The sequence below is a fragment of the Scleropages formosus genome, chromosome 1, assembly GCF_900964775.1.
Source record: "Scleropages formosus chromosome 1, fSclFor1.1, whole genome shotgun sequence".
In the NCBI taxonomy this organism is placed as follows: domain Eukaryota; kingdom Metazoa; phylum Chordata; class Actinopteri; order Osteoglossiformes; family Osteoglossidae; genus Scleropages; species Scleropages formosus.
Window position 1 is genome coordinate 41,928,343 of NC_041806.1, and position 21,998 is coordinate 41,950,340.

Consider the following 21,998-nt stretch of genomic DNA (forward strand, 5'->3'; position numbering starts at 1 on the left):
AACGCTCTTCTGCTTGTTTTCCTGCCTTTTTTTTTTTTTCTTTAATGTACGGACAGCGGAAGGACCGCTGAAAGACAGAGCGCATAAGACGACTCCGACGGATGCCCGCAAGGGCAGCGGGCCGTCTAATTCAACGGGTTCAAATCCATCTTTTCTTCTCTCTAAGCCCTCTGAATAATTAAACCCTGTGGAAAAAATAGGCAGAGTGGCTTAAGGGTTCTTCAAGATCACAGTTTAACATTTGAACACCGGACGTAATGCCATTGTGCTCCCGTTTATTTATTGCGGACGGGGCGGAGATTAAAAGTTGGGTTAATCCAATCACACGGAGCACACGCGGGTGGAGGTGGGGTGTTAATAAACCGCAGCAGTAGCCCAGCTAACCCCTTAAACAGTGTTTAAAACAAAAATCAAAGCATCTGCCTTTGCCATTGTGTTTGGAGACAATCTCCAGGTTTACTTGCAGACCACAGGCAGGCGGGGAAGAGCCGGCGACAAAGGGACAGACGGCTCCGACCGCGACATCCCATCAGTAGTTGCCACCTGCTCCGCGATCATAACTCCTTAGTGCGACTGGAAGGAACTGACACGCAAACACACTCGCGATACATATGCAAAACATCACGTCACGCAGCGTAGGAAACGCCACACGTAACAGCTGGTAGCGTGGTTGTTGGAGCTGTTGCCTTTGGACCCAAAGGTCACGGGTTCGACCCCCACTTCTGGTTTAGGACCCCTGAGCAACGTACTTACCCTAAAAATTGCTCCAGTAACATTACGCAGCTGTACAAATGGGTAAATAATTGTAGGTAGACTAACACTGTAAATCACTTGGGAGAAAAACATGAGCTAAATGAGTGAATTTACTTAATAGGAACATCAAAAAATATATTTTTAAATATTTATATCTGGTGTATATATTTATATACTGTATTATATATATTTTCGGTTCCCTTGTCACCCCACCAGACAGAGCGGGGCCAGCTGATAGCGTAGCGACTAACGCTACTACCTCTAGACCCAAAGGTCGCAGGTTCGAACCTCACCTCTGGCTGTACTACCCTCGAACAAGGTACTTACCCTCAATTGCTCCAGTAAAATTACCCAGAGGTATAAATGAGTAAATAGTTGTAAATAAATTAACATCATAAGATGCTTTGGAGAACAGCATCAGCCAAATGAATAAATGTAAGTGTGAATATATATATTTACTGAGCTCAAAATTTGTAGCAAACCTCACACAACTGAGTGTTTACCTCGTGCAGAAACAGGGCCAGCGCGGTACTGCGCCGCCACAGCTCCTTATGCAGTCATCTGGTGTCTGTTTGTACCATTTTAAAGCATCTCTGCAACAGGAGGTGTCTTTCTGACTAACCCTGCTTTACGCTGCTCTATGACTAACCCTAAACCTACGCTTTAAGAACCAGGCTTATTTTTTCCTGTTTTGTTAAAGCTCAGCCAAGGTAATTTGTTATTCCTGAGGAACAAGGCGTCCTTGAGCCGCGCAAACAACACCGCTTGAGGAGTCAGTTTGTGCTCCTTGCACGGTCGACGGCCATTAGGCTTCCGGGAGATCCCCGGGACGCGGCATATCTCATTACCAGCAGTCGAACAAGGGCAGCGCTGTGTCCGTTAATAATGCGAACAACATAATAAAAGGGAGGGGGGAAGAAACTAAATCCAATTGCTCCAGCGAATCCACACCCAGGCAGTCATTTCTGGAGATGTGCTCCGCTCAATTTGAACTCTCCGCAACCTTGAACGTGTTTTTTTTTTTCCTTTAAGTTAATATTTAAAAACATGGCTTCTGCAGCAATCCAACAGCTTGGAATCGCAGCCGTCGGGCGCCTGGGGAACTTGAAGAACGCGTCCTACGTACACTGACCCTACCGAACTTTGCCGAAACGAAAGGGAAGCGCTGCAGTCAACCGAGGGCCGACAAAGGCGCTCGCATCCGCAGGCCACATCTGCTTCCGAACGCTCCTCTTCGCCCACCGCATTGATGCAGGGGGGTCAGCGGTGTCCTCTCTGATGCCATCCCACAGGGTCAACAACGTTCAGGGCTACGAGACTCAACCCACGCGCCAATGGAGAAGACCCCCGCTGCCGGGGAAGCGGGGGGTTTCGAACACCACTCTGCATGTTGATTTCCACCATCACCGTCTAACGTGTTGTCGTCGCTCCGTGTACTGCACCGGCTCAACTTAACTGGTCCTGTCTGACCTCCAGGACCTACAGCTTCAGTCGGTGGTGCCAGGGTCACTGCGGATGAGTCAAAGACTGCTGTTCTTGGTGGAAAAAAATGAAAGAGACACCTGCGAACATAGACTGGAGGTCCAAACCCCTCCTCAACGTACAATAGCTGCACAATAAAATATTCTCAGATAAATCCGTTTAGGAAAGTAAAATGTTTTCTGCCGGCCTCCTTCAGCAGAAATAGCTGCACGCCTCGATCATTTTGGACGTTTAAAAACAGCCCAAACCAAGTCGAACGGTGAGCCGGACAGCCTCGCGAGGTCTCCATTCGGCCACCTGTAACACAGCCCCTAATCCACCACAGCTTGTCCCTCTGTGCATTAAAATGCAAATAAAGCATCCTGTCCATGGTTCCGATTTATCATTCCGTAAGCAGCTGGAGCAAGGGACACACGGTGTTGGAGAGGTACGGGAAACCACGGCGTGTTGCTGACAGATACGGACCTCTCCTGTCCCCAGGAATGCCAGCAGGTGCCAGCGCTAGCTTACCCAGGTCCACCAGGCAGTTACCCTCAGTAACACACTGGTTCACGACTCTCGGCAGTGAATGACTGCCTTCATGAATAATTAGCGTTGCATTAACAATGAAACGGTTTTACGGCAGACCATCGGGGGTATAAAACCTAGGAATTTGCTGTGCCATCAGTCTTCCGCTGCAGATTCACACCAGGGTTCGGCTTTGATCGGGAGTCGCTCGTACAGCAGAATGCAGGTCGCACAACTGCTGCGAGGCTTTTATTTCCCTGACAGTGAGGAAAATGAGAAAGAAATGACCTTCATTTAGAAATAAAGCCCAGATATGGCCCATAACACGTCAATAAGCGGGAGAGCACAGAAAACGTAAACCCCGAAAGGCACAAGGGGACTTTAACGTTTCCCAGCGGAGGCACCAGTAGGTGAGCAGCTGGTGGGTCAGTGTTTGCTTGAGTTGCCCCCATGTCCTTGCTGGAGACCTTTGCACTTTTGCGAGGCTGCATATTTTCACATCCAAAAGTGCAGAGGGTGTGTTCCCATCAGCCTAAACCTAAAGCGGGGGGGACCACATGAACTCACAGAAGGTCAACAGGAAAAACCCGGAGTTTCGCTCCGGACCGAAATGCCTTGTTGCCGCAAAGCTCCTCGGCTGTGGGTTCGACGTGGGTTTGAGCCCCGCAGTTTGTGTCCGGTTTACATGTTCTCCCGGTGTTCATGCGTGTTTCCTCCAAGCGCTCACATGCCCTCCCACAGTCCAAAGACAGGTGACGCGAGGACCTCAGATTGCCCACAGCGTAAATACATGTGAGCTACGTTCTTCTGGCGTATAAACAAGTGAATGATTGCAGGGCATTTACTGTGGTGTACCCAACACTGTACATTACCTTGGACAAGGCACCAGCCAAATACTTACTAATAATATTAGCAAACTGAAGGGGTTGTGGAACTGTTAACGACAATCCGGAAAGCCTGACAATCTCCACTTTTACCTAAATAACAACACTACCCCATTGACTTGATCAACTGCTACACCCCAACCACACCCCTTCGCTCATCTACTTCTGCTCGCTTGATGGTCCCGCGCACGAAAAGTAAAGCACGGAGGTTCTCGGTTCTGGCTCCGTTGTAGCGGAATAACCTCCCCCTCTCACTCAGAACTGCAGAAACTCTGTCTACATTCAAGAAGGGTCTGAAAACTGACTTTTTCCAGACCCTTTTTGCCCAAGATCTCTCCAGCTCATGTACGGTGTAAATGTTCATGCACCGTAACTTCATGAACATCCCCAGATAAAGCCTTTATTTGGCCATTACTCCGGCATTGTATTTGCTTGCTTGTGTATCTTAGAATATTTAAAAAAATAACTAAATAAAAAAAATGGAAGGGTATCAAGATTTGTCTGTCCTGTGTTTTATGCACCTTCTTGAACGATGAACCTCGGTGCAGCAAGCGGTAGGTAAAAAACTAGGTTTACTTGAGAGTCACATGCCTGCAACCACGTCTCTTTCTCTTAATGTAATGCATAAATTGTACTTTGCTGAGATGTACGTCGCTTTGGACAAAGGCGTCTGCTAAATGAATAAATGTAACACTGGAAGTCAGTATTTAGCCCAGCAGGTTTGCAAAGCTGACTTTAGATAGAAGAATGTAAATCTGGGAGAACTGGTCCTCCTCAGAAGGATGGAATCTCCCCACACAAGCGGTGCCACGTGGGTTCATGAGCACGGTGGTCAGCGCGCCCTGCAGAGCCGCCGGGCCACCTAGGCCACGCTCTACGCGACTGCACCGAAGAGGGACACGCGCCACCTGAGCTCCGAGCTACCGAAGGCGACACGAGCGAAAACGCACGGCCGCGATCCGCCGTGGCTTTTCGAAGCCTAAGGACGAACGCGGAGCGAAGAGAGGGGCAGACTCACCGCGTGCCGTCCGCCTTCCAGCTGACCTTGTAGCCCTTTTGCTCCAGAAAGTGCAGGTTCCTCCTGTCCATGGACACTGGCTGGGCACCTGGGAACCCTGACCTGTAGCACAGCGACACGACACGCAGTCAGTCGACCTTCATTTGTCCAAACTCAAAGATCAGAAAGCGAATCCTGGTAGCCAGCAATATGAAGTGGTTTGAAATTGACACAGATATTCATGAATAATGCTTTTAGAAAATCTCTACAGCTTAATCAGCTTCACTGTAACGGAGCCTAATCCTTGAAATCTTAAAGCTGAAACTCCCAAATTCCATTTTCTTTTGACGCATGACAGGCCTGCGGTGTTCGGTCTGCATACTAACAGGACTGCGGCGGCCTTGTGTATCGACACGTCTGATCCCAGAAGAAAAAGCGAATGCCGTTCTCCTCCTGGCACCTCTTACCGTACACCTCTGACCAAGAGAACCAAGGAGGAGTCACCCTGGCCCACGGCCCACGGCTCACCCGCCGCATACTCACTTCTCCCATTCACAGAACTCCTGGCACTTCCTCTGGACGGCCCCCAGTTTGGGCTGTGCCGTCACTTGTGTGACCCCCCTCACGGCGATCCCCTCCAGGAACACGGCGCCCTGCGGGAACGGTGAATCGGTGGCCGTTAATCGCGCTGCGCTTACAAGAACTCGTGAGAACTACGCATCCACACTTCTACTGTGGCACAGGCACCACTCTGTACTTCAGCGCTGTGCTGTAACAGGATACTCTGCATCATGATTCAATTACATTCCTAAAGGCAATATACCCACACGCTAAAGTGGGTCCTGCTGAGGTGAGCGCTGGCGTTCCGGTAACTGCACACTGGAGCGAGGCTGTCAGCGGGCCTGCAAAGGGGACTAGGCCTAGGTCTCAGTCAAGGTTTCATGAGTTGCTCCTTCCCTCTAGGGCTCATTCTGTAGCTGAATCACCCCACACTACTCAATAGTGTCATCTTACCTTGTTGGAAAAGCTTACATTTGCGTTATTTCATTTAGCAGATGCTTTTCTCCAAAGCAACTTCCAACGATCTCTATGTAGTGTTATCAGCCCACACGCCTTATTCACCGTGGTTACTTACACTGCTAGATACACTACTTACACTGGGTCACTCATCCATACATCAGTGGAACGCACTTCTCTCTCTGTCACTCACACACTATGGGTGGCAGAGTCACCAATCCACGTGAACAGCATGTCTTTGGACTGTGGGAGGAAACCAGAGCACCCAGAGGAAGCTCACGCAGACACAGGGGAGAACACACAAACTCCACACAAACCGAGTGGGGATCGAACTCATGTCCTCTCGCATCACCTGGGCGCTGCGAGACAGCAGCACTACTCGCTGTGCCACCGTGCCGCTCGGAGAAGTACTATAAACTAAACACAGATACATAGGTCTAGATGCACAAAGACACGCCTTGGGGCAAGCCAATAAAAAACAGATCATGATCTCACCAGTTTTAGGCGCTCCTTCTTCCGCTTGCCCTGCGCGGAAGCCGAAGAGCTGGGCCCGGACTCTTGCCCGACCACACCGAAGTCATCGTCCACCTCTTCCGAGTCGTCATCGAAACACCATTCAGGCAAGGGTGGTGGCGGGGGCGCTTCCTCCACGTCGCCGTAGCGCCGGAACAGCTCCTTCAGGTACTCTCCCTTGTAGATGCCAGGGGCGCGGGCCTGAGCGAAAGCAGCCACCGCAGCTTCCACGCTGGGGGCAGGCGCAGGACTCAGTCTAGCGTAAATCACCCTCCACAGGAGGAAGCGCTCCTTGTTTCATTACCTCATCCTCTCTGCCGGGCATCTCCGATTATGCAGGACATGCGCTGTAATATTTTATGATATCAAAGCTATGAACGTCGTTCGTTCACTGACGCTGTTCACCGTCACCCGTCGACTCAAGGATTCAGCGCGCATGATGGCGCGATCACAAACTGTTACAGGTGTGCCGAAACTCTGAGCCGCCGCAGTCTTGCGCACGCCATCCTCTGCTCTCAGAGCCCCCAGCACGGCTGCGCCACTTCTCAACTACGAGTACGACTTCTCAGTGCTTTCATCATCACTATAAGAGGTGCACAACCTATTATTATGCAGTAAAATCTTTTAATTTTATGGCAAAGGATAACTTTTTTCCCCTAACAAAAGAGTTAATATTTTCGGGCCAGGCATTGAGACAAGCCGCCCCGCCGCTGCGGCTCACGGAAACGGAAACGCGCATCGTTTAAGATGATGAAGTGTCATCCTGCAAAGTTTCCAACCTCATCTGCAAACTTGTCTATAATATTAGCGAGTGCGGAGCGCTGCTGAAATATGCATCGCATCGGCCGCTCGGGGGTGTCGGGGAGGAGCAGACAAAGGCTGACATCAGCAAAAGAGACAGCAGCCGTTCCTACGACGGCTGTAATAAAGAGCGTCAACGATGAAGGGAGCGCGCTGTCGAGGCAGCGGTGCTTTCGGGGCTTCGGCTCAAGGATGGGGGTGAAGGGTAAGACTGCCACCTGGGAGCCCAGAGAACAGTCTAGAGCTCCTTCCTGCTGAATACAGATTTCTGATTCTAATCCTTCAAACCAGCAAAGGAATGATCATGTGGGATGTGGTTTACAGCGAAGAGGTGCTAGTTTAGTGCAGAGGTGTGAAAAGTCCAGCGGAGAGTGACCTAGAACCATGGGCGTTACCTCCAGTCCATCTTCTCCACCAGGTAGGCACAGATCAGGAAGCCTGTCCGGTTGAAGCCGTGCGTGCAGTGCACTCCTGCCAAGGTGAGGGGGGGACATGAAGGAGCACCTGTCAGTTAAACTGAGCAAAGAGAGTGTGTGTGTGTGTGTGTGTGTGTGTGTGTGTGTGTGCGTGCGTGTGCGCACACGCACCCAACAGCCAGAGCAGCAGGAGGAGGGCAGGGGATTTGGGGGGTTGGTTAGGAGAGCAGGGCTGTTGCGTGCTTGGAGGTCTCCAGGCTACACAGACAGAACCTCATGTTTAAAGCATCTTCATAAGAGCCGTCTGGCAGAGGCGCCTGGGGACCTTAGCTCGAGGTCATCGAGTGAAGCCACGCCCCTCAGCCTGTGATCGCGACACTGATTGGACAGGCACCCACCCCGCTTCCAACGCCACTCATGAATATGCAAATAGGGGCTTTAAACAGTGCAAAATGTTTACTAGTTTAGTACCAATTAGAGAGATCAAAGAAAGCCTTCGTTGTAATCAAGTACATCTCAAAGGACAGATAAGAAGAAAATCTTTTTGACATGTAGAACATAAATTCCTGATTAAGAAGGAAGAGCATGTGTACAATTCTAGCGGAAAACACCACAATTTCCTTAAATACCTAACTGCTGCGTGACAAACTTTTTCCCCCCGTTGGGCAATCTTCTGCATTTGCTTCCTTGGAACCGAGATATCTAAAAAATTCAAAATGTACATACAAAACGGATCATTAGGGACCCTCCTACTCCTTGAATTGACACAGGCGTCGAACACGTTCGAACATCCCCGCGCGGTCACCGTGTGGCGGGCAAGCCGAACGCGGCCGTCAGACGGTACGAGTGGTGAGGTTTAGCGTCGCCGACCGTTACACTAACCCCGAACAGAGCCGCCGTAGTGGAAAAACTCACGCGGCGTACGGCGGGCAGAGAGTCCGCTGGCAACCGCGCATGTGCGATCGTTTATTTCTAAAGGCATCGTCTTGGCCCCAGGTTCATCGCGTGACCTCTCACGAGCTTCATCTAATGGTGAGCCGGGACTCGACAGCAACAAGATCCATCTTTACTTCATTTGGTGTATAAACAGGGCTGTTTCGCAGTACAGAGCTCATCACCTCCCTGATATGACGCTCACCTAAGGAGGGACGGAGCTGCACCGACTACATGGCAGAAGCTGCTAAATTAAATTCACACCATCTCCCGCTTTCGTGAGAAATCGTCAGCAGGAACCAGGACATGTTCTCTCTCTTTTTTTTTTTTTTTTTAAATTTTTTCCAGACACGAGCGCTGCACAAACTGCTCAGGGCCCAGCACGGCACCAGGTGGGAAAACCGGGGTTCGAGAGCTCAGCCTTCGCCCGCGGCTCGTGCGGCGTCTTCCACTTCCCCTCCCTTCATCATTTATTCATGCTCCGGTTTTCATCTCTACCTCTCCAGCTCGCACAGGAGAAAGACGGTGGCTTTTTAAGAAGCCCTGCGAGAAGCCCGCACAAGAGAGGCGTGCGAACGTAAAAAGGCTCTGCGGCAAACCGGGTTCAGCGGGAACGTTACCTCGCACGCTTGGGTCTACGCAAAAAGTAGAAGGCATGAAGGAGAAACGGCATCAAACGTCCCCGGGGAGAAATACCGCTCCTCTCTGGTCCGCACAGGAAGGTTTTCCCCGGCAGAAGAGGTTATCGATCGGCCGCTCGGATGGCCGATGCGAGGAGACAGGGTTCCGGGCTCGTCCTACAACAACCTGCCTTCGCGAGTTGAGAGAAGCAGCCGCCGGCCCACACGAAGCCAGGGTTCGCGGCAGATGGAGCAGGCGGCCGCCCAGAGGCCTCCGCTCATCAGCCGGCTGTCCAGAAGCACAAGGGCTGTCTCAGCGGCGGCGTCTATGGGGCTTTATCCCTTCCCACCAGCCGGAGACACCCACACAACCTCCCACCGACCTTCCGCCCTCAGACGCTCCTCAGCTTCCCCATCTTGGATGGCCCAGGGACAGCCGCAGCTCCCACCAAGAGCCAAAGCTCACGGCATCCCTGCTGGGGCCATATTTCCACCCAACAGCTTTGGGGAATCACAGTCAAAAGGAGAGAATCCTTACATTCCTTCCAAAGACAGTAAAGTATATCAACAAACAAAAATATTTGATATGGGAACCAAAAAAAAAAAAATAATTCAAAGGTTGCGCTATTTCTTTTACTTCCATTTTTACTTGCTGATATTTATTCTACAGCCAAGTGAATAAAAGCTGGAACAGGGGAGCTGATACTTGGCTCTTTCTTAGCTGGAGGCTCACTGTGCTCCTCTACCGCCCTCTAGTGAGCGCACACCAAACACAGCCCTTGTTCCACTGGAGGCTTCTTTTCTCTCTCCTTGTGCAACAAATTATAAAGCCATAAAAAAAGGTCCAAATCAAAAGGAGCACAGAGAGAGCTGTCATTTCTTGGTGCCATTAAATGCGGAAAGGGGACGCAGCATCGTGACGGAGCCTCCGCTGGCTGTCGCTCGCACGGGAACAGCTGTGACATTTAGCCGGCGGCTTAACGGAGGAAACCGGCTGCCCTTTTTTTTTTTAGGGCTGCCCGCCCTTGTTGTTTTCGGTTGCTGTCTGAAAAAGCAATCGAGGCTAGTCCCCTGTCAGGAGTCGAGGTAGAGCCGCCAGCACCTGTCAGCACCATCCGAGGAGCTCCGCGGAGCAGCCAGGCCAAGGCCGGCGGGGGTCGCACCTGCGCTCCAGCCACAGCGGGACGCCAGGCAGCAAGGACACCGAGCGCCACGGCAACAATGTGTCACTCAGCCTAGTACGTCCAAAATATCTTACTTCCTTCCTGTCCATACCCTTCATGGCACTCCGAAGCCCTCGATAAAAGTGAAACGTGTTGTGATGCGTTCGCACATCATAATAATAAAAATTGTAATTTTTCTCCAGCTGCTCCAGCACAGTTGAATAAAAAATAGTCACAGCCACTGGGGGGGGATGCAGACCGCCTCCTGGCAACCACTCTCACGGTTTTCAAAATAGGGGAGGGTAAGGAAGCGGCTTGTCATCGCCGCCTTCTGGATGTCTTTGGACTGTGGGAGGAAACCAGAGCACCCGGAGGAAACTCTGCTCAAACACAGGGAGAACACGCAAACCCCATGGAGACTGAGCCAGATTCAAACCCACAAATGAACCCATAGGCGGGGAGCTGAGAGCCACCAGCGCTGCCCGCTGGGACACCACGCCACTTAGTAGATGCTGCGTTTCACACAAACGCAGCTCCGTCTCACACTGATACTGCTGGTTTTTATATTCATAACTCAGGATGATTTTGATCTTATCGATTCACTATTATTCCCAACAGCAGCCGGAAAGGAGTTCGATACCCACCTTTAAAGACATCAATAAACACGAGACGACACCACGCTCCTCTCGCTGTACCACCACGGACCAGCACAGACATCCAGGTCGACGCTCACTTATGGTACGATTAACACGCATCATCCTCAGCATGTCTAAATTATACACAGACTGAATATTTTCACGAGTTTTCCAAAAATCAAGTCAAATCTTTTCTTCATTCGTTCAGCTGATGCTTTTCTCCAAAGTGATTTACGCCGATTTGCCCGTTCTGCACGGCTGGGGAGAAGGTGGCGTTCAAGACGGATGTCATTTTTCCCCACACGAAGAGAGTTCATCGGCGTCTTCCAGCACGGGGAGCTGATGCCGCGAGCAATTTCTTGACCGGGGCAGCCAAGGACTCCGCGCCGACACGGACAGCTTAACGGCTCGCGAAGCGAGACCTTAAATGAACCGATTCTTCGGAGGATCCCGGCGCAGGGATCATACTTTTTCCCCAAAAGAGGAACGAGGCGCCATTCATCCACGTAGGACACAAGTGAACCGCATTTCCCGTTGACTGCAAGCTCAGCGCAAACCTTTTGCATCGCCGTCATGCTTTTTCACTACGACAAGCAGCGTAAAAACAGATGCCACTAGTTAGGAGACTCGCGGTTTAGCAGCATGAGACACTAAGCGGGTTACGCTGCACCGCAAAAGAGCGCAAAACTCACACCGTCAATTTAAACTATGTTTTACTGTTAGTCTTCAGAGCCCCGAGCGTAAGAGACGGCACAGAACCTGCGGATTAGAATAAGACACGTGAAATGTGCGCAGAACGATGGAGGATTATGGTGGAAAGTAAACTAAGTGTACTTAAGAATCACACGCCTGCATCCAAGTGTCTTTCTGCTAACGTCATGTACACATTGTATTTTCTAGGAGACGTACAGTACGGTGCAAAAGTTTCAGGCACTTGGGGGGGGAAGGTGTAAAGTAAGAATGCTTTCAAAATAATTACTTTAATTAATAAACTTCCTATGAAGTTTAGTAACTATCCGTCACCAACAACCGCTTGTCCCGAATAGGGTTGCGGCGGGTTCGGCCGGGTCCCGCTCTCTGGCTGGTCTGGGGTTCGAGTCCCGCTTGGGGTGCCTTGCGATGGACCGGCGTCCCGTCCCGGGTGCGTCCCCTCCCCCTCCGGCCTTGCGCCCCGTGTTAGGCTCCGGTTCGCCACGACCCCGGTTGGGATACAAGGTTTCAGTGTGTGCACTTCCTTTCTTCAACGACATACAAAACCCTTACTGTAATACCGTAACTTGAATGCTTGGAAATCTAAAATATGCTCTTTCCCATTGACACTAATGCAGAAAACATTAAATAACCAATAAATAAACATTAAATCTAAGCGTCTAACACTTCTGCACAGTACCGCACTTCGCTTTGGAGAAAATATCCGCTAAAAGAATAAATGTAAATGAAACATGCAACAATAAACAGCAGAGAGGCGCCGAGAAAGAGAAAAGCGGTTCGCACGTCACTCCTTTCTCACCTATGAGCTCCGTGGGGGTCTTCTCCATGAAGTGCTCGCACAGGCGAATGAACATCTCCGTCGTCTCTGCGCTCGGACACTCGCCGTGCCTTCGACAAGACGGACAGAGCAAGAAGCGGAATTACCCGGCGTGCCGCCGTCCCCGCGCACGTCCCAGCTGGCGGCGACATCGTTTTCCTCGGGGCGGCACAGAACACGGAACCTCGCACGGGAAGGGAAATGCGCCCGACGACCCCTCACCCTTTGCACTGCAGCTTCACGTATTTGATGCCCTCCTTCTCGATGTCGTTGCGGTCGTAGAAGCGGGTTGTGTTCGTCAGGTCCACGAGCAAGCCCATTTTCACCTGGTCAAACACACACACACACACACACACACACACACAGTTATTGATGCAATGCACCACTCTGGAGGCCATGGAAAACTTCAGCAACGTTGAGCTGGGTAAGAGCGGGAGGCGCCATCCTCAAGTCCATGACCTCATGATATGGTGACGGCTCCTGTGACAACTGTACATGTAGCACATCTGGGGACCATGCAGTGTACACACACACACGCTGGCTGAAACCGCTTGTCCCAAGCGGGGTCGAGGCGAACCGGAGCCTAACCCGGCAACACGGGGCGCAAGGCCGGAGGGAGAGGGGACGCACCCAGGACGGGACGCCAGTCCATCGCAAGGCACCCCAAGCGGGACTCGAACCCCAGACCCACCGGAGAGCAGGACCCAGCCTAGCCCGCTGCGCCACCTCCCCCCACATCATGCGCACGCACATGTGGCCACGACGCAGTAGATACGCGTGTGTATTTGTGCTAAAATGTAGGGAACAATATCGCCGCCACCAGTCTTTTAAGTGACGCAGCATTTGTGCGGTTAACACACAGATAGGCAGATAGAGACACACCCCCCGTGTGTGAGGGTGGCGGCGGTTTGAAACAACTAGAACAGCTAATGTACTGAATGAAGTCGCTTCCTGGGCTTCTTCAGCCCTTATCCTCATATTTAATATTTGTCTTAAGTCACGGGAACGTAAGGCATCGAGACGCTACGAGACCGACGCCGAGGAGCGAATGCGCTACATGAGGGGCAGCGGACACCTTTACCGTCCACTTGCTCACCTTCAGACTCTTCAGGTAGTTGGACAGCATGCTGGGGTGAAACCTGTTCTCCTCGGGAACCTGGTCGTCATATTTCGGTCCCAACATTGTCTTCATAGGCAGAAATTTCCCTGTGAAAACAAGAGTTCGTGACTCCGACGACACGCAACACACACGTCCTTCTACGTTCCTACATGGGAAACATTTCGTTCAAAGCAATTAACAAGATCTCTGCAGTTGACGCAGCCGGGGTTTGTGCTGGAGCAGTAAAATGTACCACGCTGAAGGGGACCAGTGCAGGGCTGCAGAGTGGAGCCTCAAACTTCAGGTTTCAAGTCCATGTCAGCAGTGCCAATGGTACAGTGGTGGTAAAACAGCATAACGGTGTGCACTGTATGACCAGCACACTGTCAGACACCTGATACAATGTGACTGTTACAGCAGTAGCAGGCATGGAGTGGGACATGTCCCAGTGACACAGCGTACAAGTGTATAGCAGTGGTACAATACTAGTGTACCTGTGACACAGCGTACCACTGTATACAAGTGGTACAGTACTAGCATACCTGTGATACAGCGTACCGGTGTCTACCAGTGGTAATACTAGTATACCTGTGATACAGTATTACCAGTGTATACATACAGTACAGTACTGCGTACTACTGTCACGGCGTAAACTCTCTGGCCGGCTGCTCAGCCAGGTGTTTCACTGCTCACACGCGGAGACCGGGAGAGCTTCATTCCAGCTTCCGTGGGATACGAGCCTCACTCGTAGCGGACGCGAGCGCAGATCATCGAGCCCCAGCGCGCGCTCACCTGCCACGGGCTGACCCCTTCTCGGGCAGTTCCGCCATCGCGGGGGGGGCCCGGCGTGCGACATACTCTGACTCCGCGCGCTGCGATGCGGTGCGGAGCGCAGTTCCTGGAGTTCGCTGAACCCGGAGAGAGAGGAGGAGGAGGAGGAGGAGGAGGAGGAGGAGGAGGAAGGACAAGCAGGAGGAGGAGGAGGAGGAGGAGGAGGAGAAGGAGCGCGGGAGCCGATCAGCCCCGCATCGGGGGAAGCCCTCGGCCGGGTCCGGGAGACGCAGCGGCAGCCAGGCCTTCGAATACTCTTCAAACCGTTTAAATATCCCGCGGGGCCAGAGTCTTCCAGTAGAGGCCCACACTGCTCACACGCGTCTATCCTTCCCGTGGCCGAACTCCCGGAGCGTCAGCGTCGCACATTACAGCGGATTCAGCTCGTTTCGTTTGGAAGTCGCGGCGGTCTCCATTTGTGAACTACAGCGAAAGCCTCCACATTTCCCCCACAATGCACCGCTCCGCCAGAGACGGCGCCTGCAGTAACCGCAGCACACCACCAGGGGGCGCCGCGTGACACTCTCACACGGGAAACACAAACGTTTAACCCTCGTGGAATGTGAACGTTCTGCTTAAGTACCATAATAAAAAAATGATCATATTTAACACAGAAAAATTTCATGGAGAGCAAGCAGATTCTTGCCGCTAAGTCTACATACAACGTCATATCATATACGCTGAGTTCTTGTGTTACAGACGAAGTTATGAATTTTCAAAGATATGAACACACACACACACACACACACACACACACACACACACACACACACACACACACACTAAGGCTGCTCTTTCCAAGCAGGGTCACGGCGAACCGGAGCCTAACCGGAGAGCGCAGGGCGTGGGGCCGGAGGAGACGCACCCAGGAAGGGATGCTAGACCGTCGCAGGGCACCCCAAGCGGGACTCGAACCCCAGACCCACCAGAGAGCAGCACCTGGCCAAACCCGCTGTGTCACCCCCGCCCCCAAGATATGAAAATTTTCTATTTATTTATTTATTTACATGCTTATTAATTTTTTTTTTTAGCCTTTCTATTTAAAAAAAAAATAAATAAATTGTTTGCCGGTGGTAAAACGTCCCCAGAGTCAGAGTGTATTACCACATTGACTCAACTGGCTTTCACATTTACAGTGTCTGGTGTGCCTAAGGATCTGTTCACATGTTTATGTGATAAATCAGTCAACAATCAGCACTGAAAAGGAAACTGTGGAGGCAATGTATTTTTTTTTATTTTCAATCATAGTAGATTAGCCATAAATACCTTTTTTTATTTAGGATAGCTGTATCTAAGACTTGGGGTCATGGTGGTGCAGTGGGTTTGGCCTGTGCCTGCTCTCTGGTGAGTCTGGGGTTCAAATGCCACTTGGAGTGCCTTGCAATGGACGAACGTCTCGTCCAGGGTGTGTCCCCTCCAGCCCCATGCCCTGTGCTGCTGGGTTAGGCTCTGGCTTGCTGTGATCCCACTTGGGACAAGTACCTTCAACCTGTGTATGTGTGTGTATCCAAGACTTTTATAGAACTTCCCCAATACATAAATCTTGCCATTTATCTATTATTAATCTTTTAGTAAGTTTATAAACAATAAAGTTGAAAGTGGACAGGTTTTGTTGGATGTTGCACTTTCATGCAATGCATTGGTTAACTGACATCACATAAGAAGATATGGAAATTAAAATGTTTTTATGGCTAAAATAATATAGTGATAAAAGTGACTTTGGATTTACAAAAAAATCAAAGCTATGAACAGATGCAATTGTGTTCCTAAGTTGAGGACTCTGTGCATATGATAACAGAAAGAAAAATGGCACAGAAGGCACAGTGTATACCATTGCAGATATACTGTAATTGCTCATTAGGATTTTACTGCAGAGTAAGCAACCAACCATTTAGTTAATCCAAATAACAGAGACTGCATGTTTACCTCTTCAAGTGATGTTGTCCTTGTTTATATATGTTTGCACTCAAGGGAGAGGGGGCATTTTAAAATGCCATGGGGGCTTCATCTTGGTTTCTGACACAACAGTAGTTGGAAGCAACAAATAATACATATAAGACAGAAGAAACATGCACTGAATTCAGATCTTTTTTTACTTTTTGTAAGCTAGGCACATATTATGAGAGCATTTTTATTATGTGGTATGAGTAGTATGGCTGGTATGTTGCAGCAAAGGTATGGGTCTTTTCATAGGCTACATTTCTGAAATTGCATTATAATATTAGCAATCGTTTCAGACAAACACATACACACACACACACATAAAATATGACTTCCCTTACACCAAGTATTTATAAACCTATTGCAATGACATCTGCATCTGCAAAACAGGTGTATGTAAGTTATGTAAAAAATAGATATAAATTAACAGTGGGAAAGGAAAAAAAAAGTGCTCAGAACAGTAACCAATCACATACAAAGATGCTAACTCATGTGATGAGACTTTCCCCAGCAACCAGAGCAGCAGCTGTTGCCTAGCAGATTTCCGAAGCATAATCCAACCAGCCAGGCAGGCAGAGGAGGAGCAGGGAGAACCGGAGGGGGCGGAAAGGGGGGGACGGCACACAACAGGAGAAAGGAGAGTAGGAGCAGGAAGAAAAGGAGTTAGCTGACAGCATGGCCTTCACGATCACACAGTAGATCAGTGGCTCAGATACTAATGAAGGCCAATGTGATGTTTGGTGGAAATGATGTGACATGCGTTGAAAACATCCCTCCCCTTTCTTTTCTACATATGCAATATTTTGGAACATTTCAAGGGGGCGTGGTGGCGCAGTGGGTTGGACCGAATCCCGTTCTCCGGTGGGTCAGAGGTTCGAGTCCCGTTTGGGGTGCCTTGTGATAAACTGGCGTCCTGTCCTGGGTGTGTCCCCTCCCCCTCCAGCTTTATCCCCTGTGTTGCTGGGTTAGGCTCTGGTTCCCCATGACCCTAAATGGGACAAGTGGTTCAGGCAGTGTGTATGTGGTATATTTCAACCTCACTCACAACTCCATTTACAGTGTAAAACAGGTTGTTCTCCAAGGACCAATGTTGCATGATCCTCTGACTGCTTGTGAGGTCAAGTTTACAAATCAAAAACTTTTAAATTGTGAATATTCTTTTCACAGCCAATTTTGACTTCCCTAATTTTACTTAGTGTCTTAGTGAAGAATTAAGTATGTTCATAATGTCAGAAGGAAATTATAAGTGAGATATATTTCTTGTGCTTTAACACAGGTCTTTCATAATTGATGGATGGATATTATTCCTCAGGAATCTTAGGGCAAATACAGAAAGAGAAAAACATTATCCTCAATATAATTGTGAAAGTTGCCATCAAATAAAAAAGACTAAATCCAAAACGGTAAATGATAAAAATTATTACGAAGAAAAGATTAATAGCTTTCTGAAGACGTCTCTAATGTGTGATAGTTTGTCCTAATTCAGTCAGTGTCAAAGAAAAATTGTATATGATCGTAGATAAAAGGAAGTAGGTTGCATCTTTGTAAATTCACACGGTTCAAGGATGTAGCGGAATGGCAGGAAACTCCAAACTATTATGAGAGTAATTGTAATTTCCCAGCAGTGGAAGTGCCGTCAGTCCGGAAAGCACCGGGCGAGCCGCTGCGTAACACTGTATCGAAACGATCTTTGACGTCACTGATTGTGGGCGGGGCTTTAGATCCAGCTCCAGTGGGATTGGTTCAGAAGCCCCGGGTTGCCTAGTCTTGGAGAATCAGAATGTATGATAGTTCGGCAGGGAGAGATTTCATCAGTCCAGTTTCACTTCAGGGTTTATTTTCCGTTCTTTCGCGGAGATGATGCCTCGTTGCTCGTCATTTATGAGGATACGGCAAACATACATTTAAAAATATTTAAGCCTTGCTTGAGGGTGTGTGGAAATTGGTTATCTGAGCAACAAAAACAATAAAACGTTCCTCTAAAGATAGTCAGTTAGCATTCATTTGCTAAAAGTGGGACTGCGAAGGAAGAAGCTCCGATTCAAGCTTCTCCGGGTGTCCTTTGTTTGCCGCGGTGGGCGTTTCTCGTTTCCTCCTCTCACAATGAGGAAGTGACGGCTGCGCCATTTTCACGCACTTTTTCTGCGCCAGTTGTGTGACTGCGGAGTGTAAAGCGGGCGTTATCGGCGCTACTTCAGCGGACGCGTAAACAAGGTTAAGCGACGGAACATCTGAGGAAGTTTGAAGCTTGAAAGTTTTCCTTAAATTCCGGCCTTCGGCCTTTGCATCGGGAAGACAGCTATAAGAGCCAGCGCTTTTGCACATTTTGAAGTAATACAAAAAAAAAAAAAAAAAAAAAAAAGCTGTGCAGTCCATGTATCCTCCTTCGCTTGTCCCTTCCTGCGACTTACAGGACATGATCGATGAGACGATCATGATCGGTCGCCACGCCGACATTGAGAACATGAAGCGTTCGAGCCGGACCTCCCACCACGTCGGGGCCGCGCTGAACAAACGGCAAACCCTCCACAAGAAGCCGGGCGCAAGGAAGCTGCGAGCCAGTCCGGCCGGCTTCCAGAACCGCCATCCGCGAGCGCAAGAGCAGCACGAGCAGCAGCAGCATCATCATCATCATCATCACAGGCACGCGCGCCTCGCGGACGTCGTTAACAACAACAACGGCGGCGGCGTAGTCGTGTTCGCCCACGCCGGGCCCACGAACCACGAACATGTCAGCAGTCACGGCTGCAGACAAACCACCGTACTGACCCTCCACCATCTGAAACAGGGCGTCAAGAAGGAGGTAAACACCCGTCTCCGTAACACTATCATGCACTGAGTTACCGCCCTGAGGGTCCGTTGGCGTTGTCTGCTTCCCCCATCACTCGTTTAACTAGAGGTTACTAAAAGTTTTTAACTATTGTGTTGGTGATAAAGTAGCGGTTCGTGTGGCAGCTTAAATTATTTTAACCCCAGAGCTTCCTTGCTTCATGACTTAAAAATGTGGCGTTCATTTTCCATTTAATTAAGTAGAAGTGCTTTTGTTTGTAACAATAATAAACATCTCCTTTACAAGATTAATATGTAGCTTGGAGTGATATTCATCATCTGAAATACGAAGCGTTATGTGGTGCATTTGGTCAGGATGGACGTCAGCTGGCGACAGAAATAACCGAGCCTGTTTACGTTGACTAGATAAGATGATATTGGTGACGTTTTTTTTTTTTTTCTTGTTTGGGGGGAGGGGAATTTGGGGGCGTGTTCTGCACGTCTTGAGCCAATCACTGTTTGCTGTTGAAAAGGGGCGGTGCTTCCGCGACAGGCCGCGCGTGGTGGACGTGCCGTAGAGGCTGCTCCTCATGAAGGAATCCTGTGACGTTGCCAGCATTTCAGATGTTTACATAACATTCGCCGTTGTAACTTTTCAGTAAAACACAGATGTTTATCAAAATGCAAGGTTTAATAAAAGATGTCCCTCATATCAGCATGCACAAACGTGACTCCAAATACTGTTTCCTCCTTTATTTGCAGCTGCTGAAGTCAAAATCGGGGAGAGCAGAGAAAGTGACCCAGCCAAATGGCCAGTCTGTTCACAGCCTCAGTAAACATGAGCATTTAGGTCAGAATCTTAATGGTCGCATCCAGAGGAACAGACACTCTGGTGCATCGGGTGGAGTTTCATCAGCAAAAAAGAGTGACGGTAACTGTCGCCCGAAGCCCTCGCCCCCACTCCAGCTCTGCAACAAGGATGGAAGGAAGCTGCTGAATGTAGCCAACAGTGTGAAGATTGTGAATGTGTATCCAGATGGGCCCCTCCCCGAAGAAAGCCTTAAAGATGCTGAGAAGGTCTATGCTGGTGCCAAGTTCAGCGAACCCCCGTCACCCAGCGTCCTGCCCAAACCCCCCAGTCACTGGGTGGGAGAGAAGGGCCCCCAACATTCCGACAGCAGTAAGGAGCAAATGACAGTCCACCTCAAAAATTTACTGAAGGTCCAAGCAAAGTCATGAATTCAGGACTCTAAACAGTGAAATGAATAAATCATAAATAAAAATTTAGCACTGAAGATGACTGAAAACAGAAGTTGTTGCAACAAGAGTTTTTTTTTTTTTTTGATTTTTGGATCATGATCTGATTTGTGCAGAACAGCGGCCTTGTGGTACATGGATTTTTTTAATGCACTTGTGTAAAATGTACATACTGTAAAAATGCAATATTTGTTTATAGTTATTTTAACAAGAATATATAGTTTTGTTACTGAAGCTTTGAAAATGTACACCATAAGCTGGTGCACTTTAAAACTGATTCATCACTAGGCTGCAATACCCTTCAGGGCACATTGAAAGTAATATTTTTTTACATATTTGCACAAAGTTGGAAGCTATCATGAGTCCTTAGGAAGCATGTAAGAGAATGTAGCTTGTGTATTTTTTATATGCAACAAAGTCCACCTACAGTGTGGATGGTGTTGCAAGAATGCACTGTAAAGAAACTCAAAAGTCCGGTGGGTAATCTCGGAGAAGCCGATAAGCTGGAACGACAATGTGAAAGTCTCACTACGAAGCCAAATGATCCATGCTGCAGAGTAGCCCAGCTTTTTCTCTGGGGACTCTGGGAATGGAAGATGCAGTAATGGCAACGTGAAAGGTTTGCTATACAGGAAACAATACAAAAACATGCATCAGTAAAGACTGTCCCCCAACTACCAGCAGACTTTTTTTTTTTTTTTAAGAAAAGAATATTCTTGACTGTTTTCAAACAAATGCCATTTTACTATGCCAAGCTCTTCAAAGAACGGAAGGTTGATTTTTCGACAGAAACGAAAGAATTCATATGTGGAATAGAAGGAATTCAGCACTCTTGGAAAGTTGGGCAGCTACTGTTTTACTTGTTCCTTGTTATGTCAGACAGGGAAGAACACTCAAGTACCAAAAATCAAAAAAAAAAAGGTTGCAACAACAATTTGTTTTCTTTACCAGGCCTGAAAAAGCATTGGTGCTTATCTCCCACTGAAGATTGAAAAGTTGTATGTTTGTGTGTTTATATATGAACTAAGCTCCTATAAACACACTTGCATGCATACATACATACATACATACGCACATACATAATGTGATATGTATACATATTTAAATTAAATCATCTGGCCTCCCCCATAATGTTTCCTGTTTTGATTTCATGATGTTTTGTTCATACAGGATTGTGACATACATTAATAGGGCTATACAACTTGTGGGCCTAGAGGGCTGAATACAGCCATGTTTCCAGTTCTTTTTATACCAGTAGCATTTCAGGTGGTGATAAAAGCATTAGACCCCTACAGGTAAACTGGGGTGCTGGTTACTGTATCATGATAGACATGACCAACTGTTCAATCCAGTCCAGTCTGACAGTTAACTTACCAATTAAACCACTAATACATAATACAAATGAGTTAACCTATAGCACCATTCAGCAAGAAATTTAATTATGAATGTCTTGGTGACAAAGATAAGAACTATTCCTCCCAAAAAATGTTTTACAAACATTGCACAATAATATTTTTTGAAAAATCCTTCAGAGCCGATGAGAGGTATGTTTACTCATATATCCGCCAGATGGCAATGAAGTTCCCCCAAACAGGAGTACTGGATTGCATTGGTTCAGCTCCCTTCCACATGGTGTTTACTGCCTGGCTCCTTTTGTGAGTGTTGTTGATTGTAATAGCACCAGTAAGGAGAGGTGTATTGTTAACACAGATACAAAGCAGCCAGATGGTGAATGGTACGCATGCTGAATGGATGAATCCATCATAAACTGGGAGAGGAGTTTGTGGAGACCACATCATTTCGGCAGAAAATTAGCGCTCACATTCCAAATTGAGTTTGAAATATGTCGTGT

General features: G+C 48.7%; 2 protein-coding genes across 2 annotated transcripts in view; one reads left to right on the forward strand and one right to left on the reverse strand.

The window, feature by feature from the left end:
- rngtt (RNA guanylyltransferase and 5'-phosphatase) overlaps window positions 1–14,297 on the reverse strand; it is a 66,421-nt gene extending 52,124 nt beyond the window's left edge. The window contains exons 1-8 of the mRNA XM_018743782.2: window positions 14,141–14,297; window positions 13,346–13,455; window positions 12,472–12,575; window positions 12,232–12,320; window positions 7,350–7,425; window positions 6,136–6,385; window positions 5,167–5,276; window positions 4,645–4,746 (exon numbers count right to left, since the gene is read on the reverse strand). Coding sequence (XP_018599298.1) covers window positions 4,645–4,746; window positions 5,167–5,276; window positions 6,136–6,385; window positions 7,350–7,425; window positions 12,232–12,320; window positions 12,472–12,575; window positions 13,346–13,455; window positions 14,141–14,204 — 905 coding nt within the window. The 5' untranslated portion in view covers window positions 14,205–14,297. The remainder of the gene's footprint in view (window positions 1–4,644; window positions 4,747–5,166; window positions 5,277–6,135; window positions 6,386–7,349; window positions 7,426–12,231; window positions 12,321–12,471; window positions 12,576–13,345; window positions 13,456–14,140) is intronic.
- A 3,593-nt stretch (window positions 14,298–17,890) lies between these two features.
- On the forward strand, window positions 17,891–21,108 carry pnrc1 (proline-rich nuclear receptor coactivator 1). The gene is made up of 2 exons (XM_018743487.2): window positions 17,891–18,923; window positions 19,652–21,108. The coding sequence occupies exons 1-2, from the start codon at window positions 18,495–18,497 to the stop codon at window positions 20,126–20,128; spliced, it is 906 nt and encodes a 301-aa protein (XP_018599003.2). The 5' UTR covers window positions 17,891–18,494; the 3' UTR covers window positions 20,129–21,108.
- The last annotated feature ends 890 nt before the right edge of the window (window positions 21,109–21,998 follow it).

Excerpts from the sequence above, each read along its gene's own strand:
- pnrc1 (XM_018743487.2), top strand. The coding sequence starts at position 18,495 with ATGTATCCTCCTTCGCTTGTCCCTTCCTGCGACTTACAGGACATGATC. Across the intron at positions 18,924-19,651 it reads AACAGGGCGTCAAGAAGGAG|CTGCTGAAGTCAAAATCGGG; the intron begins GTAAACACCCGT and ends CTTTATTTGCAG.